At 44.9% G+C, this 21,656-nt stretch overlaps 1 protein-coding gene across 6 annotated transcripts in view; it reads left to right on the top strand.

Annotated features, from left to right (window-relative positions):
* Nucleotides 1-21,139, top strand: part of LOC139550687 (histone-lysine N-methyltransferase 2C-like) — a 121,744-nt gene extending 100,605 nt beyond the window's left edge. For 5 of the 6 annotated variants that reach the window (XM_071361754.1, XM_071361753.1, XM_071361751.1 and 2 more), the window contains 22 exons: nucleotides 164-342; nucleotides 456-519; nucleotides 737-969; nucleotides 1,262-3,055; nucleotides 3,598-3,801; nucleotides 6,642-6,806; nucleotides 7,147-7,276; nucleotides 7,563-7,710; nucleotides 9,157-9,332; nucleotides 12,545-12,684; nucleotides 12,988-13,321; nucleotides 14,712-14,851; nucleotides 15,685-15,816; nucleotides 16,030-16,572; nucleotides 16,707-17,310; nucleotides 17,578-17,714; nucleotides 17,909-18,051; nucleotides 18,209-18,383; nucleotides 18,535-18,651; nucleotides 18,786-18,859; nucleotides 19,227-19,335; nucleotides 19,428-21,139. In XM_071361754.1, coding sequence (XP_071217855.1) covers nucleotides 164-342; nucleotides 456-519; nucleotides 737-969; nucleotides 1,262-3,055; nucleotides 3,598-3,801; nucleotides 6,642-6,806; nucleotides 7,147-7,276; nucleotides 7,563-7,710; nucleotides 9,157-9,332; nucleotides 12,545-12,684; nucleotides 12,988-13,321; nucleotides 14,712-14,851; nucleotides 15,685-15,816; nucleotides 16,030-16,572; nucleotides 16,707-17,310; nucleotides 17,578-17,714; nucleotides 17,909-18,051; nucleotides 18,209-18,383; nucleotides 18,535-18,651; nucleotides 18,786-18,859; nucleotides 19,227-19,335; nucleotides 19,428-19,520 — 5,834 coding nt within the window. In that variant the 3' untranslated portion in view covers nucleotides 19,521-21,139. The remainder of the gene's footprint in view (nucleotides 1-163; nucleotides 343-455; nucleotides 520-736; nucleotides 970-1,261; nucleotides 3,056-3,597; nucleotides 3,802-6,641; nucleotides 6,807-7,146; nucleotides 7,277-7,562; nucleotides 7,711-9,156; nucleotides 9,333-12,544; nucleotides 12,685-12,987; nucleotides 13,322-14,711; nucleotides 14,852-15,684; nucleotides 15,817-16,029; nucleotides 16,573-16,706; nucleotides 17,311-17,577; nucleotides 17,715-17,908; nucleotides 18,052-18,208; nucleotides 18,384-18,534; nucleotides 18,652-18,785; nucleotides 18,860-19,226; nucleotides 19,336-19,427) is intronic. The other variant, XM_071361750.1, reaches the window with a different exon arrangement.
* Nucleotides 21,140-21,656: the final 517 nt, after the last annotated feature.

Below are 21,656 nucleotides of genomic sequence, written 5' to 3'. Positions count from 1 at the left end.
AGACATTTTTTGTTTAGGCTAAATGCTTTATGCCAGTTCAAACGAGTTATTCACTTTCACATTGATATGAGTAGTAAACAGTATAAATGTCAGTGATATGCATAGAGGAATTTGTGTCTTTTGTAATGGGCAAGTTGCTGACCGCACTCTTTTTTGTCTGCAGATTTTGACGCCATCACTGACCCTATAATGAAAGCAAAGATGGTCGCTCTGAAAGGCATCAACAAAGTCATGGTTCAAAACAACATGGGGATGACACCAATTGTCATAAACAGGTTTCAAGCTGGTCCTGCGGCACCATGTCCTGAAAGCACCCCTGTTCCTCCACAGGCCGCTGGACAGGTAACTGAAACACTTAACCAAGTCAGCTCTCTTAAGTCGTCTTTCATACACAAAGCATACTAGGAAAACACAAATTATAACATCAATTTATTGTTTGTCAATTTCAAAACCAGGATGGCAAGCTGACACCCTCAGTGACAAGGCCCAATCCTCCCAATTTTGGACCAGGTTTTGTCAGTAAGTTCACCTCTGTTAACATTCACAGTGGTCAGTAAATGTCTCCTTTTGATTTATGAGCCATAGTTCAATAATGGTATAAATCTGTCAACAACAAAAAAATCTGTCTCCCCCTCAGATATTTTTGGCTTTATCAGGCTTAGCCCAAAATGCTTTTGTAATAAATATTGTTAATGTACATAAGTACTATGAAAACTCACTCTGTCGCTTCCCTCAGACAATGCTCAGAGGGCTCAGTACGAGGAATGGCTCCAGGAGACCCAGCAGCTGCTCCAGATGCAGCAGAAGTTTCTGGAGGAGAAGATCGGCGCCCACAGAAAGTCCAAGAAGGCCCTGTGTGCCAAGCAGAGGACGGCTAAGAAGGCTGGAAGGGAGTTCCCTGAGGAGGACGCAGAGCAGCTCAAACACGTGACGGAGCAGCAGGGTGTAGTGCAGAAACAGCTGGAGCAGGTACGTAATGTCACTTTCTTCATCAGTACTATACCACTGTCTTACCCTAACACTAGGCTATGCCCTCAATTCAACCCTCAAACTGCCCTTGCTTGGAACTAAGTTTTGAGACCAGACCAAAATGTAGACTTTTTTTCCTTCAGTTGACCAAACATCCTTTCAAGGCTCCTTGTAATTGTCATAATTATGTATTGAATTATGTTAATACAAATGTTGAATTGTTATTGTCTGTCTTGCCAGCTGTTTGTCCAAGTTCTTATGTAATATATATTTTTGGTTCTTGTCCTTTCAGATCCGGAAGCAGCAGAAAGAGCATGCTGACCTGATCGAGGAGTATGGTGTGAAGCAGCAGCAGGGTGGCAGTGTCATGCCTCCCACTGTGATGCCAGCAGCAGTGCCAGGGATGCCACCAATACAAGGCGGCCCTGCCGGCATTGTACCAAGTGGGCCTCCAATGAACCACCCATCTATGAACCACATGGTGCAGCAGGTGCCAATCCATTCAGGCCAGCCAAACGCCCCCCCAAGACGAATGCCCATGCCCAACGCACCAGCAGGCTGGCATCCTGGAGCTCCCATGCCCATGGGCGGACCCAATATGCCCCCTCAGGTTCCCATGGGAAACCCAGCTCAGCAGCCTCAACTGCCCATGGGCAACCTGCCTCAGCAGCCCCCACAGATGCCCCAGCAGATGCCTCCCCAAATGCCCCAGCAGATGCCTCCCCAAATGCCCCAGCAGATGCCTCCCCAAATGCCCCAGCAGATGCCCATGGAAAACCAGCCTCAGCCTCAACCTAGCGGGGTCAAACCCCCACAGGGCTCTGGTTTGAAGTTTGACGACAACAACCCGTTCAGTGAGGGCTTCCAGGAGAGAGAGCGTCGGGAGAGGCTGAGAGAGCAGCAGGAGAGGCAGAGGGTCCAACTAATGCAGGAAGTAGAACGTCAGCGCGCCATAAAACAACGCATGGAGATGGAACAGCAAGGCATGCTGGGGCCTGACGGGGGGAACATGGTGCCCCTCTCTCAGATGCCGTTCTTCAATGTTGAGCTGCCACAGGACTTCATGCAGCAGTTAGGACCGATGTTCCCCCTGCAGCAGCCCATGCAGCCAGGGATGGGCTCTCCTCCCGGGACCTTCATACAAGGCGGAGACCGGAGGGCCATAATGGGTAACGGGATGATTCCTCAGGACACGGGACCTGGTTTTGGGCCTGATAACATGGTACTACAGGGTAACTTCACCCAGGGTCCACCCAGACCCCGGAGGTTCAGCGGCCCAGGCGTGATGCCACAGATGCCCGGAGAAGGCCCTCCATTTGGGGTCGGCAACTCCACCACGCCCCTGCCTTCCAACTTCCCCGGCTCGGGTCAGTCTCTGATCCAGCTCTACTCCAACATCATCCCGGATGAGAATGGCAAGAAGAAAAGAAACAGGAAGAAGAAGAAAGACAATGACGATGCAGATTCTGTGAAAACGCCGTCCACGCCGTGCTCTGACCTGACTGCCCCTCTGACGCCCTGCCGGTCAGACACATCCTCCACACCCACCAGGAACAACGCTCACCTCTTCGGGGACCAAGACCTTTCCAGGTCCCCCTTACTTGGCTCCTCCACCTCTACCCCCAGCCATAGCTACTCAGAGCTGGAGAGGCAGCTCTCTGGAAGGCTGGGTGGTGCTGGGCAGCCTGTAGGGATGGGTAGCCTCCCATCAGACATCTCCCTAGCCAGGGCCCAAGCTCTGGAGCAGGAGCGCATCCTCAGCAACATCAAGCTGGAGCAGACTGAGAGCACCGAGTGCCATGGACCCAGAGATGGCACCTCCTCGCACATGGGCTCAGGGATGGGCACGGTGAAGGAGGAAGGTGGAGCTGCAGTACAGAGCCCCTCCCACGGCGGGGGAGCAAAAGGGGAATCTGGGGGTAACAACGAGCTCCTCAAACACCTGTTGAAGAACAGGCAGACGCCTCTTAATGGACCAGGGCTTCCCCACCAACGGTCAGACAAGAGCCTGAGGTCTGAGGAAGAGGAGGCGGATGCAGACTGCAAGGCCCTGCTGCTAAGGCAGAGCTCCATGGACAGCAACGGGGTGAGTCGGTCTGGTAGATGAGGCATGGCAGTGGAGGTTGGTGAAGGCTCATTGTAACAGTTGGGATGGAATAAATGGAACGATCCAGTTCCATTCATTACAATGAGTCTATCCTCCGATTTCTCCCTCCACCAGCCTCCATTGAGTCACAGCGACCGCTAGCTTGCTATGTAGGTAGGTGAGCAGTCAGTGTGAGTCACAGCCAAGCCAAGTAGGCTCTGAGTCTGGTTCAGTGAATCAGTCCAATGGGTTGCTGCCTGTGACAAACTGCTGTGAGTCATAGTAGGAGGCAGTATTTTAGGCTGAGTCATGATTCATGAAATGGTCTCTCAGATCTTCTCCTGCTAAAAATAATGGTGGTGTTGGCAGAAATACCCAAAAGGCTTAAGAGTTGTGAATTGTAAAAGTTATTTATGAACAGCGTGGTGTCATGTTTTTTTTATATAGATAATTTTCTATTTTTGTGATTACCGATAAACGAGACACTGCTTTCTTACCAGTGTCTATGACAATTGACAAAGTACTCATCTACCTTCTCCCAGGCGTACTCAGACGGACAGCTCTCTGGCCTCCCAGAGTTCCCAGGACCACTGCTCACAGGACAGGAGAAAAGGAAAGGCAGGAACAAGAGGAACCCCAAAGGAGGAGAGAGGCCCGCCTCTCGTTACAAGAAGAGGAAGAAAGAAGGGGAGGAGAAGCAACTGGTGCACTCCAGCACTGATACACTAATGACCCAGCTCAAACAGGTAGGGAGTAGACTTAAACATCACATAACACTAGGGACTGTGCAGTCCACCACAGACAAGAAGCCAATGATATAGGCATAGTCACTTTAACCATACCTACATATACATACTACCTCGATTAGCCCGACTAACCGGTGCCTGTATATAGCCTCGCTACTGTATATAGCCTCGCTACTGTTAATATTCATTGTCTTTTTACTGTTGTTTTTTATTTCCTTATTTATCTATTGTTCACTTAATACCTTTGTTTTACTTAAAAATGACGCTGTTGGTTAGGGCCTATAAGTAAGAATTTCACTGTAAGGTCTACACCTGTTGTATTCGGCGCACGTGACAAATAAACTGAAAGCTGTTGATACTCTACACACACGTCAGAGACTAGACTTCTTCTTACACCAATAGGCCACATTCAGCATGTTACATTTACTCATCTCACATTAAGGGGAGCTAAATGATCCCTTCAGAGATGTTTCCTTCCACAGCTCTGTCTTTAACAGCGCTGTGATGCATCGACCACAGAGCTAGCTAATTACAGATAGGATTATCCTAGGACGGTGCCCCGGGTGTGTGTATGCTGATACCATTACATGCATCATAGCCACATTACTGCTGTGTTAATGGACTAGCAAATGAAGCTGCTAGGTTTGACAGTTATACACCCAGCCATTACTGGTGGTTATTATGGAGAAGAATGGGACATATTATAACCCCCCCCATGGTGCTCTTCATTGATTAAATCTGTATGCAGCCGCATCACTTCATAAATGGCTTTAGTTAATTGCGATAGAAACTACACAGTTTGATTGCATACCAGTATTCAGTTTGATGGCATGGAGCCACGATATGGTCTCCTGGAGGGCAGGGGGACCATATAAAAATGATGTAAATTGAAACAAATGGTATCCTAGCCCACTGGGTGCTGCTACACCATACTGTCTGCATATCATTGATAAATGAGACATAAATAATATTGTTTTTCTCACCAAAGGTTATTATGAAACAGTCAACCAGCTCTTTTATTACAATTTACGTGCTGTTTTGTTGAAGTTTAAATTACTGTAATTTTGATAAGTAATTGCTGTCTTCGTTTCCTTCCTATTTGGGAAGGGAAATCTAGACTTTCCAAACACGCTTCAATTTGAAATACCCAGTAATCGCTGTAATCAATAAACAAGGATAAGTTACCCACAGACTTCCACTAAACACATAGCCGCCACAGTGGAGTTAAAGATGTGAATAATACCCCAGGCATGTTAATTGACTTGGTGCTATTTGTGTTCATACAGTGAGCTCCAAATTGGGACAGTGACAAATGTTTTGTTGTTTTGGCTCTGTACTCCAGCATTGGATTTGAAATGATGCAATGACTGAGGTTAACGTGCAAACTGTCAGGTATAAGTTGAGGGTATTTTCATCCATATCTTGTGAACCGTTTAGATATTACAGCACTTTTTGTACATTGTCCCCCCATTTCAGGTGACCAAAATTATTGGGACAAATTCACTTGTGTATTAAAGTAGTCAAAAGTTTAGTATTTGGTCCCATATTCCTAGCACACAATGATTACATCAATCTTGGGACTCTACACACTTGTTGGATGCATTTGCTATTTGTTTTGGTTGTGTTTTAGATTATTTTGTGCCCAATTTTATTGTAAATAAGAATTCCAGGTGACTACCTCATGAAGCTGGTTAAGAGAATGCCAAGAGTGTGCAAAACTGTATCAAAGCAAAGGGTGGCAACTTTGAAGAATCTCAAATATAAAATATATTTTGATTTTATGAACACTTTTTTTGGTTAATACATGATTCCATATGTGTTATTTCATAGTGTTGATATCTTCACTATTATTCTACAATGTAGAAAATAGTGAAAATTCAAGAAAAACCCTGGAATGAGTCCAAACTATTGACTGGTACTGTATTCCTTAATTAATTGTGAATAATGAGGAGTGAGAAAGTTACAGACGCAATAATATCGTACCCCCTCCCAAATGCTAACCTCATTTGTTATCGTAATGGTAAAAGGTTAGCATGCCTTGGGGGTGTGATATTTGCGCGTCTAACTTTCTTACTCATCATTATTCACGATTGATTCATTCAGGACTATCCATAATCGTGGTGGCATCCACATTAATATAGATGTGTTTAGAAAAATATTCAATTCATATTTACAATATAACTCCAAAATGACACAATACATTATTTACCATTCATTTCTATTGGGCACAAAATAATCTGAAACACAACCAAAACAAACAACAAATGAACCCAAGTTTGTTAAGTCAAAAGCTTGATGTAATCTATTGCGTGCTACTGTAGGAATATGAGACCAAATACTGAACTTTAATGTGAATTTGTCCCACTTTTGGTCCCCAAAATGGGAGACTTGTACAAAAAGTACTCTAATTTCGAAATGGTTCACACGATATGGATTAAAATACCCTAAAATTTAAGTTGACAGTCTGCACTTTAACCTCATAATCATTGTATCATTTCAAATCCAAAGTACTGGAGTACAGGGTCAAAACTACAACAAAAAGATTCACTGTCCCAATACTTTTGGAGCTCACTCTATATCTGAGGTAATTATGGAAGTTGGCAGGCAGTTTACACCACCAAAGAACATTCCTCTCACTTCACATATAGTTCTATCATCATTAGCGCATTAAACCTCTGGCCTTTCTTCTCCCCTGGCTGTAACTCTTCCCTAGGTCATTACTGGAAATAAGAATGTTGTCACATTCTCTGGTCAAATATTAAAGGGTTAAATAGATAAATAAATATGCGTAACCTCCTCTCTGTTTCTCTCCATCTCCCTTCCTCTCTCTCGTTCTACAGCAGCTGTCCCTCCTGCCCCTCATGGAGCCCCTGATAGGGGTGAACTTTTCCCACTTTGCCCCTTACGGCAGCGGCCAGCTGAACGGTGAGAACCTCCTGTCTGGGACATTTGGCAGCGGCTCTCTGGACGGAGTCTCTGACTACTACTCCCAGCTCACCTACAAGGTGAGGCCTCACCTCCAACCGGAGTTTATTTTGTTCTTAAAAAAAAAAAATCCTACTCATCTTGTATTTTTTATTTAAAAAGAGACAGACTTTGAATGAGCTAGGGAGAGATGGAGGGATCCCACGCAAACATGTACTGCATACTGTATGCGCAGAAGGTGCTGGCACTACCCACTAGACCAGCCCCAGGCACAAGACACTTTAATTAAGATGAAGTTGAATGATGCCTTTGGTGCCTTTGAAGCAGTGATTTGTGGTAGCAAGAGACTACTATGATACAATATTATATATCCCCTGTTGTAGTATGGTGACATGTATTCCTTGGCTTGTTTCTTCAAAGCAGAACAATCTGAGCAACCCCCCCACCCCGCCGGCTTCACTCCCTCCGACTCCTCCACCTGTAAACCGACAGAAGATGATCAACGGCTTTGCCACAACAGAGGAGCTAGCCAGCAAAGCTGCTGCCATGGGTGAGCACTGGGGAGGGTTCAGAGGTCACGGGTGACCAGGGGTTATTGGTAGATTAGTTCCAGCTTGCTGAATATCTGAAGCAGTTTTTTTTAACCTCAAAATAATGTATCATACACAGCATTCTGAAATGTGTTGAGAAGGTTATGCTGTTTTGAAAGTTCATAACCTTTCCCCAACCCCTATTGAGAAAATGGCCATGAAAGTTTTTGCAACAATTTCCAACTGTAGTGTCATGCTGTTAGGACCAATCTTAATGTCTCATTCATATGTTCCTCTTCTATGTAGGGTCCAAAAATCTGGTCTCCAAGCCGCTCCACGTCCCATTCAGGACAGAGGAGAACCTGCTGGCCCGAGCCATCGCTCAGGGACCTAAAACTGTGGACGTGCCAGCCTCCCTCCCCACGCCCCCTCACAACAACCAGGAGGAACTCAGGTAAGTAAGGCCTCTGCTCCCCATAACAGGGCAATTAGGAGTATGGTTGCAAATTAAAGTAATTTCCCCCAAATTCCCAGGTTTTCCAGAAATCACTCTCTCAAGATTCCCGGAATCAATAGGGAATTAGCAGAAAATCCGGAATCCTCCTACCAGGGTTTCTGTCAAATCTGGTAATTTCAGCAAAATTACCAGAATTTTGCAATCCTAATTAGGAGTGATGTCTTTGGTTATGCTTTACATCTTAAAGATGCCGTATTACTTTCTAAACCTGTCATTGTGATTACAGTGTATTCTGTAAATACTTGGCCGCACAATCATTTTCCCTACTGGGACAAAGATTCATTTGAATTGCACTTCATAGACAGTGCAGTGGACACTTTGTATACTAATATTTGTCTAAAAACATGCATTCTCCTTGATCTGGGTATTCGGACTAGGCTGTAGATACATGTAGTGAGCTCCAAGTATTGGGACAGTGACATTTTTGTTGTTGTTTTGGCTCTCTACTCCAGCACTTTGGATTTGAAATGAGGTTAAAGTGCATATTCCTAGCAGTCCCATATTCCTAGCACGCAATGATTACCTTGTAATTTTATTTATGTTTTTAACCTTTATTTAACTAGGCAAGTCAGTTAAGAACAAATTCTTATTTACAATGACAGCCTACCCTGGCTAAACCCTAACCCGGACGATGCTGGGCCAATTGTGTGCCGCCCTATGGGACTCCCAATCACGGCCTGTTGTGATACAGCCTGGAATCAAACCAGAGCCTGTAGTGATGCCTGTAGCACTGACATGCAGTGCCTTGGACCACTGCGCCACTCAATATGTTTTTAAACACTTACATGAATGTGGATGCTATCATGATTACAGATAGTCCTGAATGAATCTTGAATAATGATGAGTGAGAAAGTTAGACGCACAAATATCATACCCACAAGACATGCTAACCTCTCACCATTACAATAACATGGGAGGTTAACATTTTTGGGGGGGTATGATATTTAAGACTAATTTATCACTCATTATTCGCGATTATTTCAGGATTATCCATAATCATGGTAGCATCCACTGTCCCAATACTTTTGGGGCTCACTGTATATGATTCAAGCTTTCAGACTCAACAACAATTTCTACACAATGTTCTTAGCTTAGGGAAGCCTGATCTAGACAATTTACAGTTGTGAAGGCAATTATATTTGTGTGAAAATAGCCTATTTGTCTAAAAACAGTTATTTTCCTGTATGTACTCAGACTAGGCTGTAGATATACCATACAGTCTTTCACAGACTCCAAAACAATCTCAACACAATGTACTCAGTTTAGGGAAGCCTGCGATATGCAATGTTATTTTTTGTGAAAAATAGGTTGACCAACATTGTTGTTTTGATACATACTAATGTTAACTAATGTTTCTCTCAACCCCCTCCCTCTCTGTCACAGTAACAGGCTTGGACAGGAGCATTGTAAGGACCGGGACACACCAGATAGTTTTGTCCCCTCCTCGTCCCCAGAAAGTGTGGTTGGCATGGAGATAAGCCGTTACCCAGACCTGTCATTGGTGAAGGAGGAGCCCCTTTCCCCCGTCCTTCCCATGCTCCCCACACCCTGGGGGAAAGGTAAATAAATAAGTTTACACTTTATTTTAACATAATAAACCGTTTATAAGCCATTTACAAAAAGATTGCACACCATTTAGGATTAGGGTTCAATACTGCTCATTAGATTAGGGACTGCGAAATTACTTTATGATCAAATCACATTTTATTTGTCACATGCACGAATACAACAGGTGTCGACCTTACCGTGAAATGCTTACTTACAAGCCCTTAACCAACAATGAAGTTCAAGAAATAGAGTTAAGAAAATATATACTAAACAATCTAAAGTAAAAAATAACAATAACGATGCTATATACAGTGGGTACCAAGTCAATGTGTGGGGGTACAGGTTAGTCGAGGTAATTTAGAGCTAAAGTGACTATGCATAGATAATAAACAGCGAGTAGCAGCAGTGTAAAAACAAAGGGGGGGGATTGTCAATGTACATAGTCCGAGTGGCCATTTCATTAATTGTTCAGCAGTCTTATGCTTTGGGGGTAGAAGCTGTTAAGGAACCTTTTGGACCTAGACTTGGCGCTCCGGTACCGCTTGCCGTGTGGTAGCAGAGAGAACAGTCTATGACTTGGGTGACTGGAGTCTCTGACAATTTTTTGGGCCTTCCTCTGATGGCAGGAAGCTTGGCCCCAGTGATGTACTGGGCCGTAAGCACTACCTTCTGTAGCGCCTTTCGGTCAGGATGCTCTCGATGGTGCAGCTGTAGACCTTTGAGGATCTGGGGACCCATGCCGAATCTTTTCAGTCTCCTGAGGGGGAAAAGGTGTTGTCGTGCCCTCTTCACGACTGTCTTGGTGTGTTTTTCTCCATGATAGTTTGTTGGTGATGTGGACACCAAGAAACTTGACACTCTCGACCCGCTCCACTACCACCCCGTCGATGTGAATGGGGGCGTGTTCGGCCCTCCTTTTCCTGTAGTCCACGATCAGCTCCTTTGTCTTCCTCACGTTGAAGGAGAGGTTGTTGTCCTGGGGACCACACTGACAGGTCTCTGACCTCCAACCTATAGGCTGTCTCATCGTTGTCTGTGATCAGGCCTACCACTATTGTGTTGTCAGCAAACTTAATGAGTCGTGCTTGGCCACGCAGTCTTAGGCGAGCAGGAGGGGACTAAGCACATACCCCTGAGGGGCCCCCGTGTTGAGGATCAGCGTGGCAGATGTATTGTTGCCTACCCTTACCACCTGGGGGTGGCCTGTCAGGAAGTTCAGGATCCAGTTGCAGAGGGAGGTGTTTAGTCCCAGGGTCCTTAGCTTAGTGATGAGCTTTGTGGGCACTATGGTGTTGAACGCTGAGCTGTAGTCAATGAACAGCATTCTCACATAGGTGTTCATTTTGTCCAGGTTGGAAACGGCAGTGTGGAGTGCGATTGAGATTATGTCATCTGTGGATCTTTTGGGGTGGTATGCGAATTGGAGTGGGTCTAGGGTTTCCGGGGTGATGGTGTTGATGTGAGCCATGACCAGACTTTCAAAGCACTTCATGGCTACCGACGTGAGTGCTATGGGGCGGCAGTCATTTAGGCAGGTTACCATCGCTTTCTTGGGCACAGGGACTATGGTGGTCTGCTTGAAACATGTAGGTATTACAGACTCGGTCAAGGAGAGGTTGAAAATGTCAGTGAAGACACTTGCCAGTTGGTCCGCGCATGCGTGATCACACTGTCGTCCGGAACAGCTGGTGCTTGTTGCTTGCCTCGAAGCGAGGATAAAAGGCATTTAGCTCGTCCGGTAGGCTCGTGTCACTGGGCAGCTCACGGCTGTGTTTCTCTTTGTAGTCCATAATAGTTTGCAAGCCCTGCCACATCCGACGAGCATCAGAGCCGGTGTAGTAGGTGTTGACGCTTTGCTTGTTTGATACCGGGATTTCTTATAAGTGTACGGATTAGTGTCCCGCTCCTTGAAAGCGGCAGCTCTAGCCTTTGGCTCGGTGCGGATGTTGCCTGTAATCCTTGGCTTCTGGTTGGAATATGTACGTATGGTCACTGTGGGGATGATGTCGTCGATGCACTTTTGGATTGATGCCGGTGACTGAGGTGGTATACTCCTCAATGCCATTGGATGAATCCCGGAACACATTCCAGTCTGTGCAAGCAAAACTGTCCTGTAGCGCAGCATCCACGTCATCTGACCACTTCCGTATTGAGCAAGTCACTGATACTTCCTACTTTAGTTTTTGCTTGTAAGCAGGAATCAGGAGGATAGAATTATGGTCAGATTTGCCAAATGGAGGGTGAGGGAGAGCTTTGTACTCTGTGTGGAGTAAAGGTGGTCCAGAGTTTTTTTCCTCTGGTTGCACATGTGACATGCTGGTAGAAATGAGGTAACACGGATTTAAGTTTGCGTACATTAAAGTCCCCGGCCACTAGTGGCGCTGCTTCTGAATTTGCGTTTTCTTGTTTGCTTATACATATACAGCTCATTGAGTGCGGTCTTAGTGCCAGCGTCGGTTTGTGATGGTAAATAGACGGCTACGGAAAAATATAGATCACAACTTTCTCTTGGTAGAAAGTGTGGTCTACAGCTTATCATTAGGTACTCTAACGCAGGCTAGCAATACCTCAAGACTTCCTTAATATTAGACATTGCGCACCAGCTGTTATTGACAGATAGACACACACACACCCACCCCTCGTCTTACCAGATGTTGCTGTTCTGTCCTGTCGATGCACGGAATACCTAGCCAACTGTATATTGTCCGTGTCGTCGTTCAGCCACGACTCGGTGAAACATAAGATATGACAGTTTGTAAATGTCCAGTTGGTAGGATAGTCTTGAACGGAGATCGTCCAGTTTATTCTCCAGTGATTGCTCGTTAGCCAATAAACCCACAAAATAGCACAGTTGATTCAGAGCCCGTAAAACGGCAGCCATCCCCTCCGTGCCAGTATGGCGAACTGTAAATGGGTTATAAATGTGGGAGTAATGATTAATAAATGGTTTACTACGGACCGTTAAAATAAGGTGTTACCATGAATTAATATGAATATACACAGCCTTGGTAATATGTTTAAACTGGTAATAAATGATCAACTGTAAACAGAGATGTGCCTTTCTCACTAATATCGGCACATCAACATCAATCAAATGATATTTATAAAGCCCTTTTATATCAACACTGTCACAAACTGCTTTACACTATCAATGAAAGCAGTAAGTATTAATGAATCCTCCTTTAAAATATTATTCCTAATGTCTCTATTGCTCTTCCTGTAGGATCAGAGGTTAGGCTGAAGACTGAGCTCAAGACTGAGCCCTATGGGATGTTCTTTGGCTCGCATTTTGGCCCGCCGTCTAACGACATTAAACCAGGCCTGGTGTCTGTAGCCATCACCCTGAGACCAGCGGCTGCTGAGGTGAGTATTTCTGTTCTTTTGGCTTCACTTTCCCCTGCTTTCATAGAAAATCAGCAGGGAGGAAATGGTCTAGGTCCTTTGTTAATGTTTGTTGGTTATTGTTGGTAGCTTATTACCCTTTTTCACAAAAACAATTCACCTCAGTCATTTCACTACTGGTCGAATATGTGAGGATTAAAACATCACCAGGCTTAATTTTAGGAGCTGAAGCCAATTCTTTGCTCTCTCTGTACTGTGCATGTGCCGGTGGCTTGATTGGCAATATCTACAACATACATTTTAATGTTGTGTTTTTGTTCTCAGAACATCACAGGTGTGGTAGCTGCCATCTCAGAACTGCTGTGTGTGAAGATCCCCAGCAGCTATGAGGTGAGCAGCACCCCGGGCCCAGACAGGGGGCCCCTGGCCATGCTCAGCGGCCTGAGGGTGGGCCCCCAAGGAGGCCTGGTGCACCGGCCGGGGGCCCCCATGATGTATCCGGGCCGTGCTGGTGCTGGGGACATGGGGGGCCCTCACCCTCACGGAGCCCCAGGCCAGCTCATCAGGCCTGGGGGAGAAGGACCACAACAGAGGATGATGATGCAACAGCAGCAGGGACATCCACAGCAGCACATCCGCTTCCATCCTGATGGACCAGGTGAGAGACTGGGCTACATCCCTGCACCTTATCGCCCCCTTATGTCGAAATACAGACATAACAGGGGATATGTTGCTGCTCTTGTGTGCTTGTCTTGAAATGAGACACTGCTGAAATTCATGTCCATCCAAACCTGTTTGTTAGTTTTCCAACTTACTTTTCTGAAATTAATCATGTCTGTCTTCAAGCATGACACCACAGTACCTTTTAGAAATGTGCATGGCAACAGAATATATATAATTGCCCATTAAGACAGTTGATTTTGCAATCAATACGACATCAGATTTAAAACATGCACAACAATATAATCCGGCCTACAAGAAACATTTACAATCCTCGTCATTGTTTCCCCCCTCGTTGTCCATTTTCATAATTAGCCCCTTTTAACAATGTTTACAAATGGTCTGTTAGACCCCCTTCTGTCAGGGGTCTAAAGGCTGTGTGTGTCTGGCCCACCAGGTAATGATGGGGATACGTATTGATCACACAGCGATACACACAACTAATGAACCTGAGTATTCCTCCTTCCTGTGCCCGACCTCACTCGTACACACACACACACCTGCTTATCGCTGCTGTCAAAGTGTAAGACCACAGGCCTAATGAATGTGGTCAGTTAGCCTGGACCCATATACCACAAACAGCCAGATAAATGATTAAGTGAACACCTCATCAGTGGGGTAAAGATATAGGATATTCCTCTCAATCATCTAGTGTTAATTGTCATGGGGTCTGATAACAAGGAGGTTTTTATCTTTAAACCGATTTCCTGTTGTTCTAAGACAATTGCATCATGGCCAGCTATGGTCCTCGCAAAACTAGAACCAAAAAAAGACTATGATTTTCACTAAATCTAAACCATAGAAGGGTCCTTAGGAGGAAGGATTGTTGACATATATTTGACATTTGGATCTTAAAGCATAATTGAGAAATAGTGAATTGAAGTTAGAATATTTGTGACACAATGTTTAGTTAATCTGTACGTGCTACAAAACAAAAGTTGGTGTCATATGAAGCTTTACCGCTTTCTCTGTGACATGAGTAGTATTTTGATGCCAATAGCACATTTCTTACATACATTTATGAATATTGAAAAATATAAACATTCATTTTGAAAATATACCATTTTTGATTTAGCTAATTTGTCAATATATTGTTGAACATAATATACTCTACGGACATATTGAAGTTCCAGAGTGGGACAAGAACTGCCTTTAAAATGTTGTAAAAATCAGGCGTTTGAAATGGTTATTTGGTCCAAAACAAGACTGCAGCAGAGCTCCACTCATTTATTTGAAGTAATAAACCTAGCAGCAGTACTGCACTGGCCTGTTATGCATCTACCATAGTTGGAGGAGCTGTGTCACAGAGAGCTGTCTGTGTGTTTTAGGTCCAGCTGCACTCAGAGGCCCTCATCAGAAGACCCCCGGCAGCCCAGGCTCCAAGCCCCAGTGGTGCTGCCACTGTAAGGTGGTGGTGCTGGGAAATGGAGTCCGCAAGTCCATCAAAGACCTTCCAGTACACAAACAGGTAACGTACCGCCAGAGCTTTCATGTAGTCAATTACTACATGTTTATCAGGCTGAACTCATACATTACAAAGATTGTTATCTATAGGTCAACACTTAGCGATACGTTGATATTTTGATCTTGCAGCCCATGTTAGATAGTCGTGTCTATATCTATCAAATAGTCCACATGTTCTGTCAATACAGATTGATCAATTACTTTGTTGTGATGTTGCCCAACCAAGCCATGATCTGAATGGGTTGATTTACTATCTTCTTGGCCAACCAACCAACCCAGTAAAAGCCCTTCTCTCCAGTCAGCCGTGGATTACTGTTTTTAGTCTGTTTCTCCAGGGGGCAGGAGAGTACAGACGGGTCATGACCAGAGGCTCAGACCTCACTTCAGATGATGGATTAATCCACATTATGCCTTTGGGGGTGCACACACACACACACACACACACACACACACACACACACACACACACACACACACACACACACACACACACACACACACAAGAGCATGCATGCACACAGACACACACACACATCCGTACATGTCCGTACACACACGTACTATAGAGCCTCTAATTATGCTAATCCCCCCCATTGGAGTGAAATCCATATCGGTGCAATTAGTGGGTTAAGCGGTAGCATGCCCTCCGACTGAAGTCTGGGAAGTTCACAAATGGTTAAACCCTGATTCATTTGAATATTGGAGCTGTTTGATTATTGAATAAACCCTTTTAGCATTGATGAAGGTTTCTGTATGGGCATCGATTTGGCCTTTGATATCTCATTGAGCTCCCTCGCTACATCTCCTAACATGCCTGGCTTCCCTCCTCTTCTTCAGGAACAAGAAGGATTGTTGCGTTCCGAGGGGAACTTGGTCTTCTGCAGCCACAGCTGCTTCCTCCTCTACTCTGCTTCCTCCTCGTCCTCCTCTTCCTCCTCCTCGCAGGCCAGAACCACTACAGACTCCAAGGTTTGTCCTACTAAGAATGTCCTACCAATTCAAATACATGAGGCACTTTGGTGTGCACAAGAATCAAAGGCATGTAAAGGTGTTGAAGATTGCATAATATGTCAAGTCAAAGCTGTGTTGAATCCTCTTCGTGCCTCTTCAAAGCTGTGCCTAGAATTAATGAATGAATTGAAATGTGCAGGTAGGTCATCATTACATTATTGTCTTCTGCAGGACACGGTAGCCCTCCTGTCTCCAGACTCGGACCAGAAAGAGAGCCTGTCGAAAACACAACACCAATACAGCAACAACATGTCCTCTCTGGATGTCCACTGTCTGGCCCAGCTCCAGCTCAAGCAGTCCCCTCCCTCCACCTCACCCATCCCCTTCCCCCCAGCCAGTGACACCCCTAAGACCCCTAAGACAGAGGCCAAGTCAGACACCATCAAAGTGACGGTGAAGCTGAAGGCGCGGGGCCCCAGGGCTCAACAGGAGGGCTGGCACCAGGGGAAGAGACACAAGGGTCTCCACTGGAGGAAGTGGACAGTGCAGGTGGTGGTGCCCAGAGGAAGCTCCCAGCTCCCTGACGAGGACCAGATAGACGAGCTGCTGAGGAAGCTGGGAGCGTCTCTCCGCCCCGGGGCCAGTCTCAGGGACCAGCGCCGCTGCTGCTTCTGTCACCAGCTGGGGGACGGGGTCACCGACGGCCCTGCCCGACTCCTCAGCCTGGACCTGGACGTGTGGGTGCACCTCAACTGTGCCCTGTGGTCCACCGAGGTAGGTAGCCCAGAGGATAGAGAGGTGGGCTGCTGGTTTCAGATCATTACTACCATCCACTACAATCATGCCCCTTCTTTTATTAAAGTTCTGTTGTGTTGTATATCTATTATTAATGTTGTATTGTTGTATAGGTGTATGAGACGCAGTCAGGCGCTCTGATCAATGTAGAGCTGGCGCTGAGGCGGGGTTCGGCGGTCCGCTGTGCCTTCTGCCAGCAGATGGGCGCCACCAGCGGCTGCCACCGCCTGCGCTGCACCAACGTCTACCACTTCACCTGCGCGCTGCAGGCACACTGCATCTTCTTCAAGGACAAGACCATGCTGTGCCACGCCCACCGACCCAGAGGCTCCGCCCACGGTGGCTCTGGCCACGTCCTGGAGCACGAGCTGCGCTGCTTCGCTGTGTTCCGCCGCGTCTACATCCAGAGGGACGAGGTAAGGCAGATGGCCAGCGCCGTACAGCAGCCCGAGCTGGGCTACACCTTCAGAGTGGGCAGCCTGGTGCTCTATGCCGTGGGTCAGATCAACCCGTCCCAGATGGCCGCCTTCCACTCGGCCACAGCCATCTTCCCCGTGGGCTACGAGGCCTGCCGCATCTACTGGAGCATGCGCCATGGCAACCGTCGCTGCCGCTACCTGTGCTCCGTAGAGGAGAGGGAAGAGCAGCCGGAGTTCAGCATCCGCGTCATCGAGCAGGGATACAAGGACCTGGTCCTTACTGACTCCACCCCCAAAGGTGGGCTGGGATGGATTTGTCTTAGGCTAGGCTTTAGATTACGCTTGTCTAGTAAAGGTGGGCTAGCTAGATTGGTTTTATTACATGCTTAGTTAGCCTTGTTTGGGCTGTAGCCTCTGCCGTTTATGTATCTGGGTTAGCTTAGACTAGGCTTGTTTCTAGTTCATTTTGCCTTTCAGATTCTCTTTTACTACAATAAATGTGTTCTGTAGGAGTCCCTATAGTATATATAATCTATGACCCTGCTGTTTCCTGTCTGTCCATCAGGAGTGTGGGATAAGGTCCTGGGTCCGGTGGCTGACAGGAGAACTGAAATAGGAACTTTGAAACTCTTCCCTGTCTATCTGAAAGGAGAGGACCTGTTTGGGCTCACCGTCTCTGCAGTTACCAAGATCACTGAATCGGTTTGTATCTGTTTTTAGTTATATTATATTAAAACGATTTAGATTAAATGATCAATGTTCAAATGACGCTGTAGGTGTCTTTAGCTGCCTATTCAGGTAAACAACTCTTAAAATACCCACACCATACTGTATTGTAGACACTGAAGTGAGGAGTGTTCCAGTCTCATTTCCATGTGCTGTTGGTTGTGTTCCAGCTCCCAGGGATAGAGGCCTGTGACAGGTATACCTTCCGTTACGGCCGTAACCCTCTGATGGAGCTGCCCCTGATCTTTAACCCCTCCGGCAGTGCCCGGGCCATGCCCAAAACCAGCTCCCCATCCACCGCCGTTGTCATTAGGTATTGTGGAATTTCCACCACAATTTAATCTGTAGATTTAATGTACTTTGGTTTAGCACAAGTTATCTTGCTATAACAATATGTAGGCTTTGTTTTGTACTTGTTTTGTTAATTGTACTATACCCTCCTCCACACACACACACACACACACTCTTAGGCCCCAGCCGGTATCCAGCACCACCAATACCTCCTCCAGGTGTCAGAACACAGCCCAGGGGGAGGGTGGTGTACCCCATACCAAGCCACCCATGGTGCACCACAGGTCGTCGCAGTACCGCTGGATGAAAAGTGAGTGGAGGGCCAACGTCTACCTCGCTGCCTCCAAGATCCAGGTGGGTCTACTGGACATGATCTTCTATGTTCAGCTCTGTAGCATTCCCCTTCTAAAGTATCAGAGTGAATATGACACTGAAGTATGACAGCACGAGAGTAAGGTGACTTACTGTTGGACGTGGACAAACTTTCTGGTTGCTGTGTCCACAGGGCCTGGGTCTATATGCATCCCGGGACATAGAGAAACACACCATGGTGATCGAGTACAACGGAACTGTCCTCCGCAACGAGGTGGCCATCAGGAAGCAAAGGACTTACAAGTCTCAGGTAGAAAAACTTATTTTTTTACTCAAGGCTGTACTAATTACTGTGTTGTGGAGAGCGAAGGCTGAATACATGTTTGCTATATTATCTCATGTGAGGATTCCAGTTGGTCTAAGTGGTTACTTCTCCCCCTACAGAATCGTGGTGTGTTCATGTTCCGCATCGACAGTGAACATGTCGTTGATTCCAGTCAGACAGGGGGTCTAGCAAGGTAAGCATATTCTTTACATAAGTAAAAGTAAGTAGCCTTACTGTGTGTGTGAACCTTGGCTTGTGCAGGCCGGAACAGCTAATAGGAGCAGGAGGCAGCTTGAAGTACACCCCCTGGACAGGACGCTAGTCTATCATAGGGCCTTGTTGTATTGTTTACGTAGTCACATTCCATCTGATTCACATTCTAATCTTAACTGATTTAATTGTCGCTCAATGTCAGGATGGTGGTGCAGTACTTCATTTACAGGGCTCCGTATGTAGCCTTGCGTCTGCATACACAGTATGCACAATGAACCTCGCATTCAAAAATGTCATAAAACATTCCGTCATAATGTGCAATGCTATGTGTTTGTTTTCTTATACAGGTACATCAACCACTCTTGTACCCCAAACTGTGTCGCTGAGGTGGTAACCTTCGAAAGAGGTTATAAAATCATCATCACCTCCAACCGCAGAATCGAGAAAGGAGAGGAGGTGGGTTCTTTTTCCTTCCAATTGAAAATCTCTACATATGCTATGAATGGCGTTTTCATTGTCATCACTGTTTTCTTTTCATTATTTTCCAGCTTTGTTTCGACTACCAGTATGACTGTGTGGACGGCCAACACAAGATCGCCTGTCACTGTGGAACAGCAGACTGCAGGAAATGGATCAACTGAGAAAAAAATTAAATGACAACAACAAACACAAATGCATTCCTTGCCATATTATGCAGATGCCCTGATCTCTGTGTAGAAAGAGTGAGGTGCTTCAGACTTTGTTAGAACGAGCAGAAGGCCTGAGTAAACCCTAAGAGTGACGTGTGAATGGATTCCCATGTTTGGAAGCATAGACTGAAGATGGACAGAAGGAAAGGGTGTGGAAAGAGGAGAGCAGGAAGAAACAACAGCAGATAGACATGTGATTCGTGCCATATTACGCGAGAGGATGGGTTTTGATGGAAGGACTCTGTCAATGAGTGCAGCATCTGTGTATTATTGAGATGATATACAGTAGGGCACAGATGAGAATCCACCAGCGAATGAGGAGAGCGCACTGTGCAGGGCGTGGACCCTATTGGTTGTTAAGGGCAGGCCCTTTTGTTAAAAACTTTAAATGTAAAACCATTTGACTAAATGTAGACATCACTGAATGGGGAATGTACAGCAATGACTACCGCGAAGGGAATATTAACTTGCACTAAAAAAAAAAAGACACGTACACACAAACTTTAAGATACTTGATTCCATGAGTCAGTTTTATCATAGGTTTCTGTCATGTGATTTGAGTGAAATTCGAGAGGACGTTTTGTATTTATTATTGAATGAATGAATTTTTTTCTCAAAATGATGAGACAGTAAAAAGAAGGTTAAACTGATATTGTTTTCTGAAGATTGAAGAAATTCTGTTACTTGTGTACAAATGTATATAAAGAAAAATATAGGAATAACTGACCAAATACTACCTTAACCTTCTTGATGTTTGGGTGTTTTTTAATTATTATTTTATTTTTTGTCATTGCAGTTTATTTAAGAAGGCTGTCATAATATCAGTTTCAGAGTATATATTATGATTATTCTGTACAGAATTTGTAAAATAACCACAATAATTCACAAAGTATTTTTGTTGTATTAAAAGTATGGTATTGTAGCTTAGTGTTTTTGTGATTTACACGTACTTTGACCACTCAAAAAGAAATATTTTTGGTGACTGAGTGTGGAAATTAGTTATTGGTTAAAGAATAAAAAATGGTAAAGACATCATTCTGACATCTTTACTGTTAATCAGGTTTGATTTTATAGAGCTGTGAAAAAGGTTTTAAACCACCCAAACACAATTTTAACTTCTTTTTAACCCAAATATGTGTAGGAATATAACCTTGTTTTTTCTGTTTGTTTTTTTACATAGAAATTGTGTACAGACGTCGTATGACATTGCTTACTGCTTCAGGCGTTTGAAATTAAAGTGTACTGAAAAAATAAAATAATGTTTGTTGCAGAGGAAAAGGTCTGGACATTTGGTGGTGCTACATTTTGAAAAGAGATGACATTCTACTTAATCAGAAATGTATGTGATATTGACACATCACAAGTCACATACAGTAGTTAGAAGATGTTTTGCGAGCACAATTTCAACTCGACTGTAAAATATTGGAGACAGTCTTAGAACTTGTAATGTATATGGCATGTATTTTTTTAACTTTCTGAAGACTCAATTGTATATATTTTCTCAATGAATGGTTGTAACAAAATTGTTTCTTGGATATTTTTCTTCTCTTGTATAAAATGACATCATCCTACCAGTGTTTGTGCTAAATTTTTCTTGGTCCTGTAGTCTCAAAATGTTTTTTAAAATGCATTTAGAAGTGTACAGAAAAATGAGGGTTGGAGTTTGGAATTGAATTTAGAAGCATTTACAAAATAAACTATTTTACATCTTAATTATTTTGTTTGTGCCTTCAGAAATCGCACACATCTGCCTGACCCATAGGAAGAACCCCCTTGGGGGTAAGACACCCACTGGCCAAATATGGCAACTACAGCTCCACCACTTTCATCACTATACACATTTTGTTAATATTACATTCATAATATATTATTTAGCAACTGAAGACCTCGTATAAAAAATAAAATCTATAAAAGTATGGCCTGCCATTAATTAGGTCCATGTTTAAATGTATAAACGAACTGAAACGAGAGCTGTTGGAGAGAGCAAAAACGTAATTGAGGGCAAACAAGGCATTCTATCAATGAGGGGGGGAGCGGTGCAGAGTGGAATGGGAACGGATGGCTCATGCATCATCTATTCTACGTACA

The sequence above is a fragment of the Salvelinus alpinus genome, chromosome 23, assembly GCF_045679555.1.
Source record: "Salvelinus alpinus chromosome 23, SLU_Salpinus.1, whole genome shotgun sequence".
NCBI lineage: Eukaryota > Metazoa > Chordata > Actinopteri > Salmoniformes > Salmonidae > Salvelinus > Salvelinus alpinus.
This window is presented reverse-complemented; position numbering and strand designations above follow the sequence as displayed.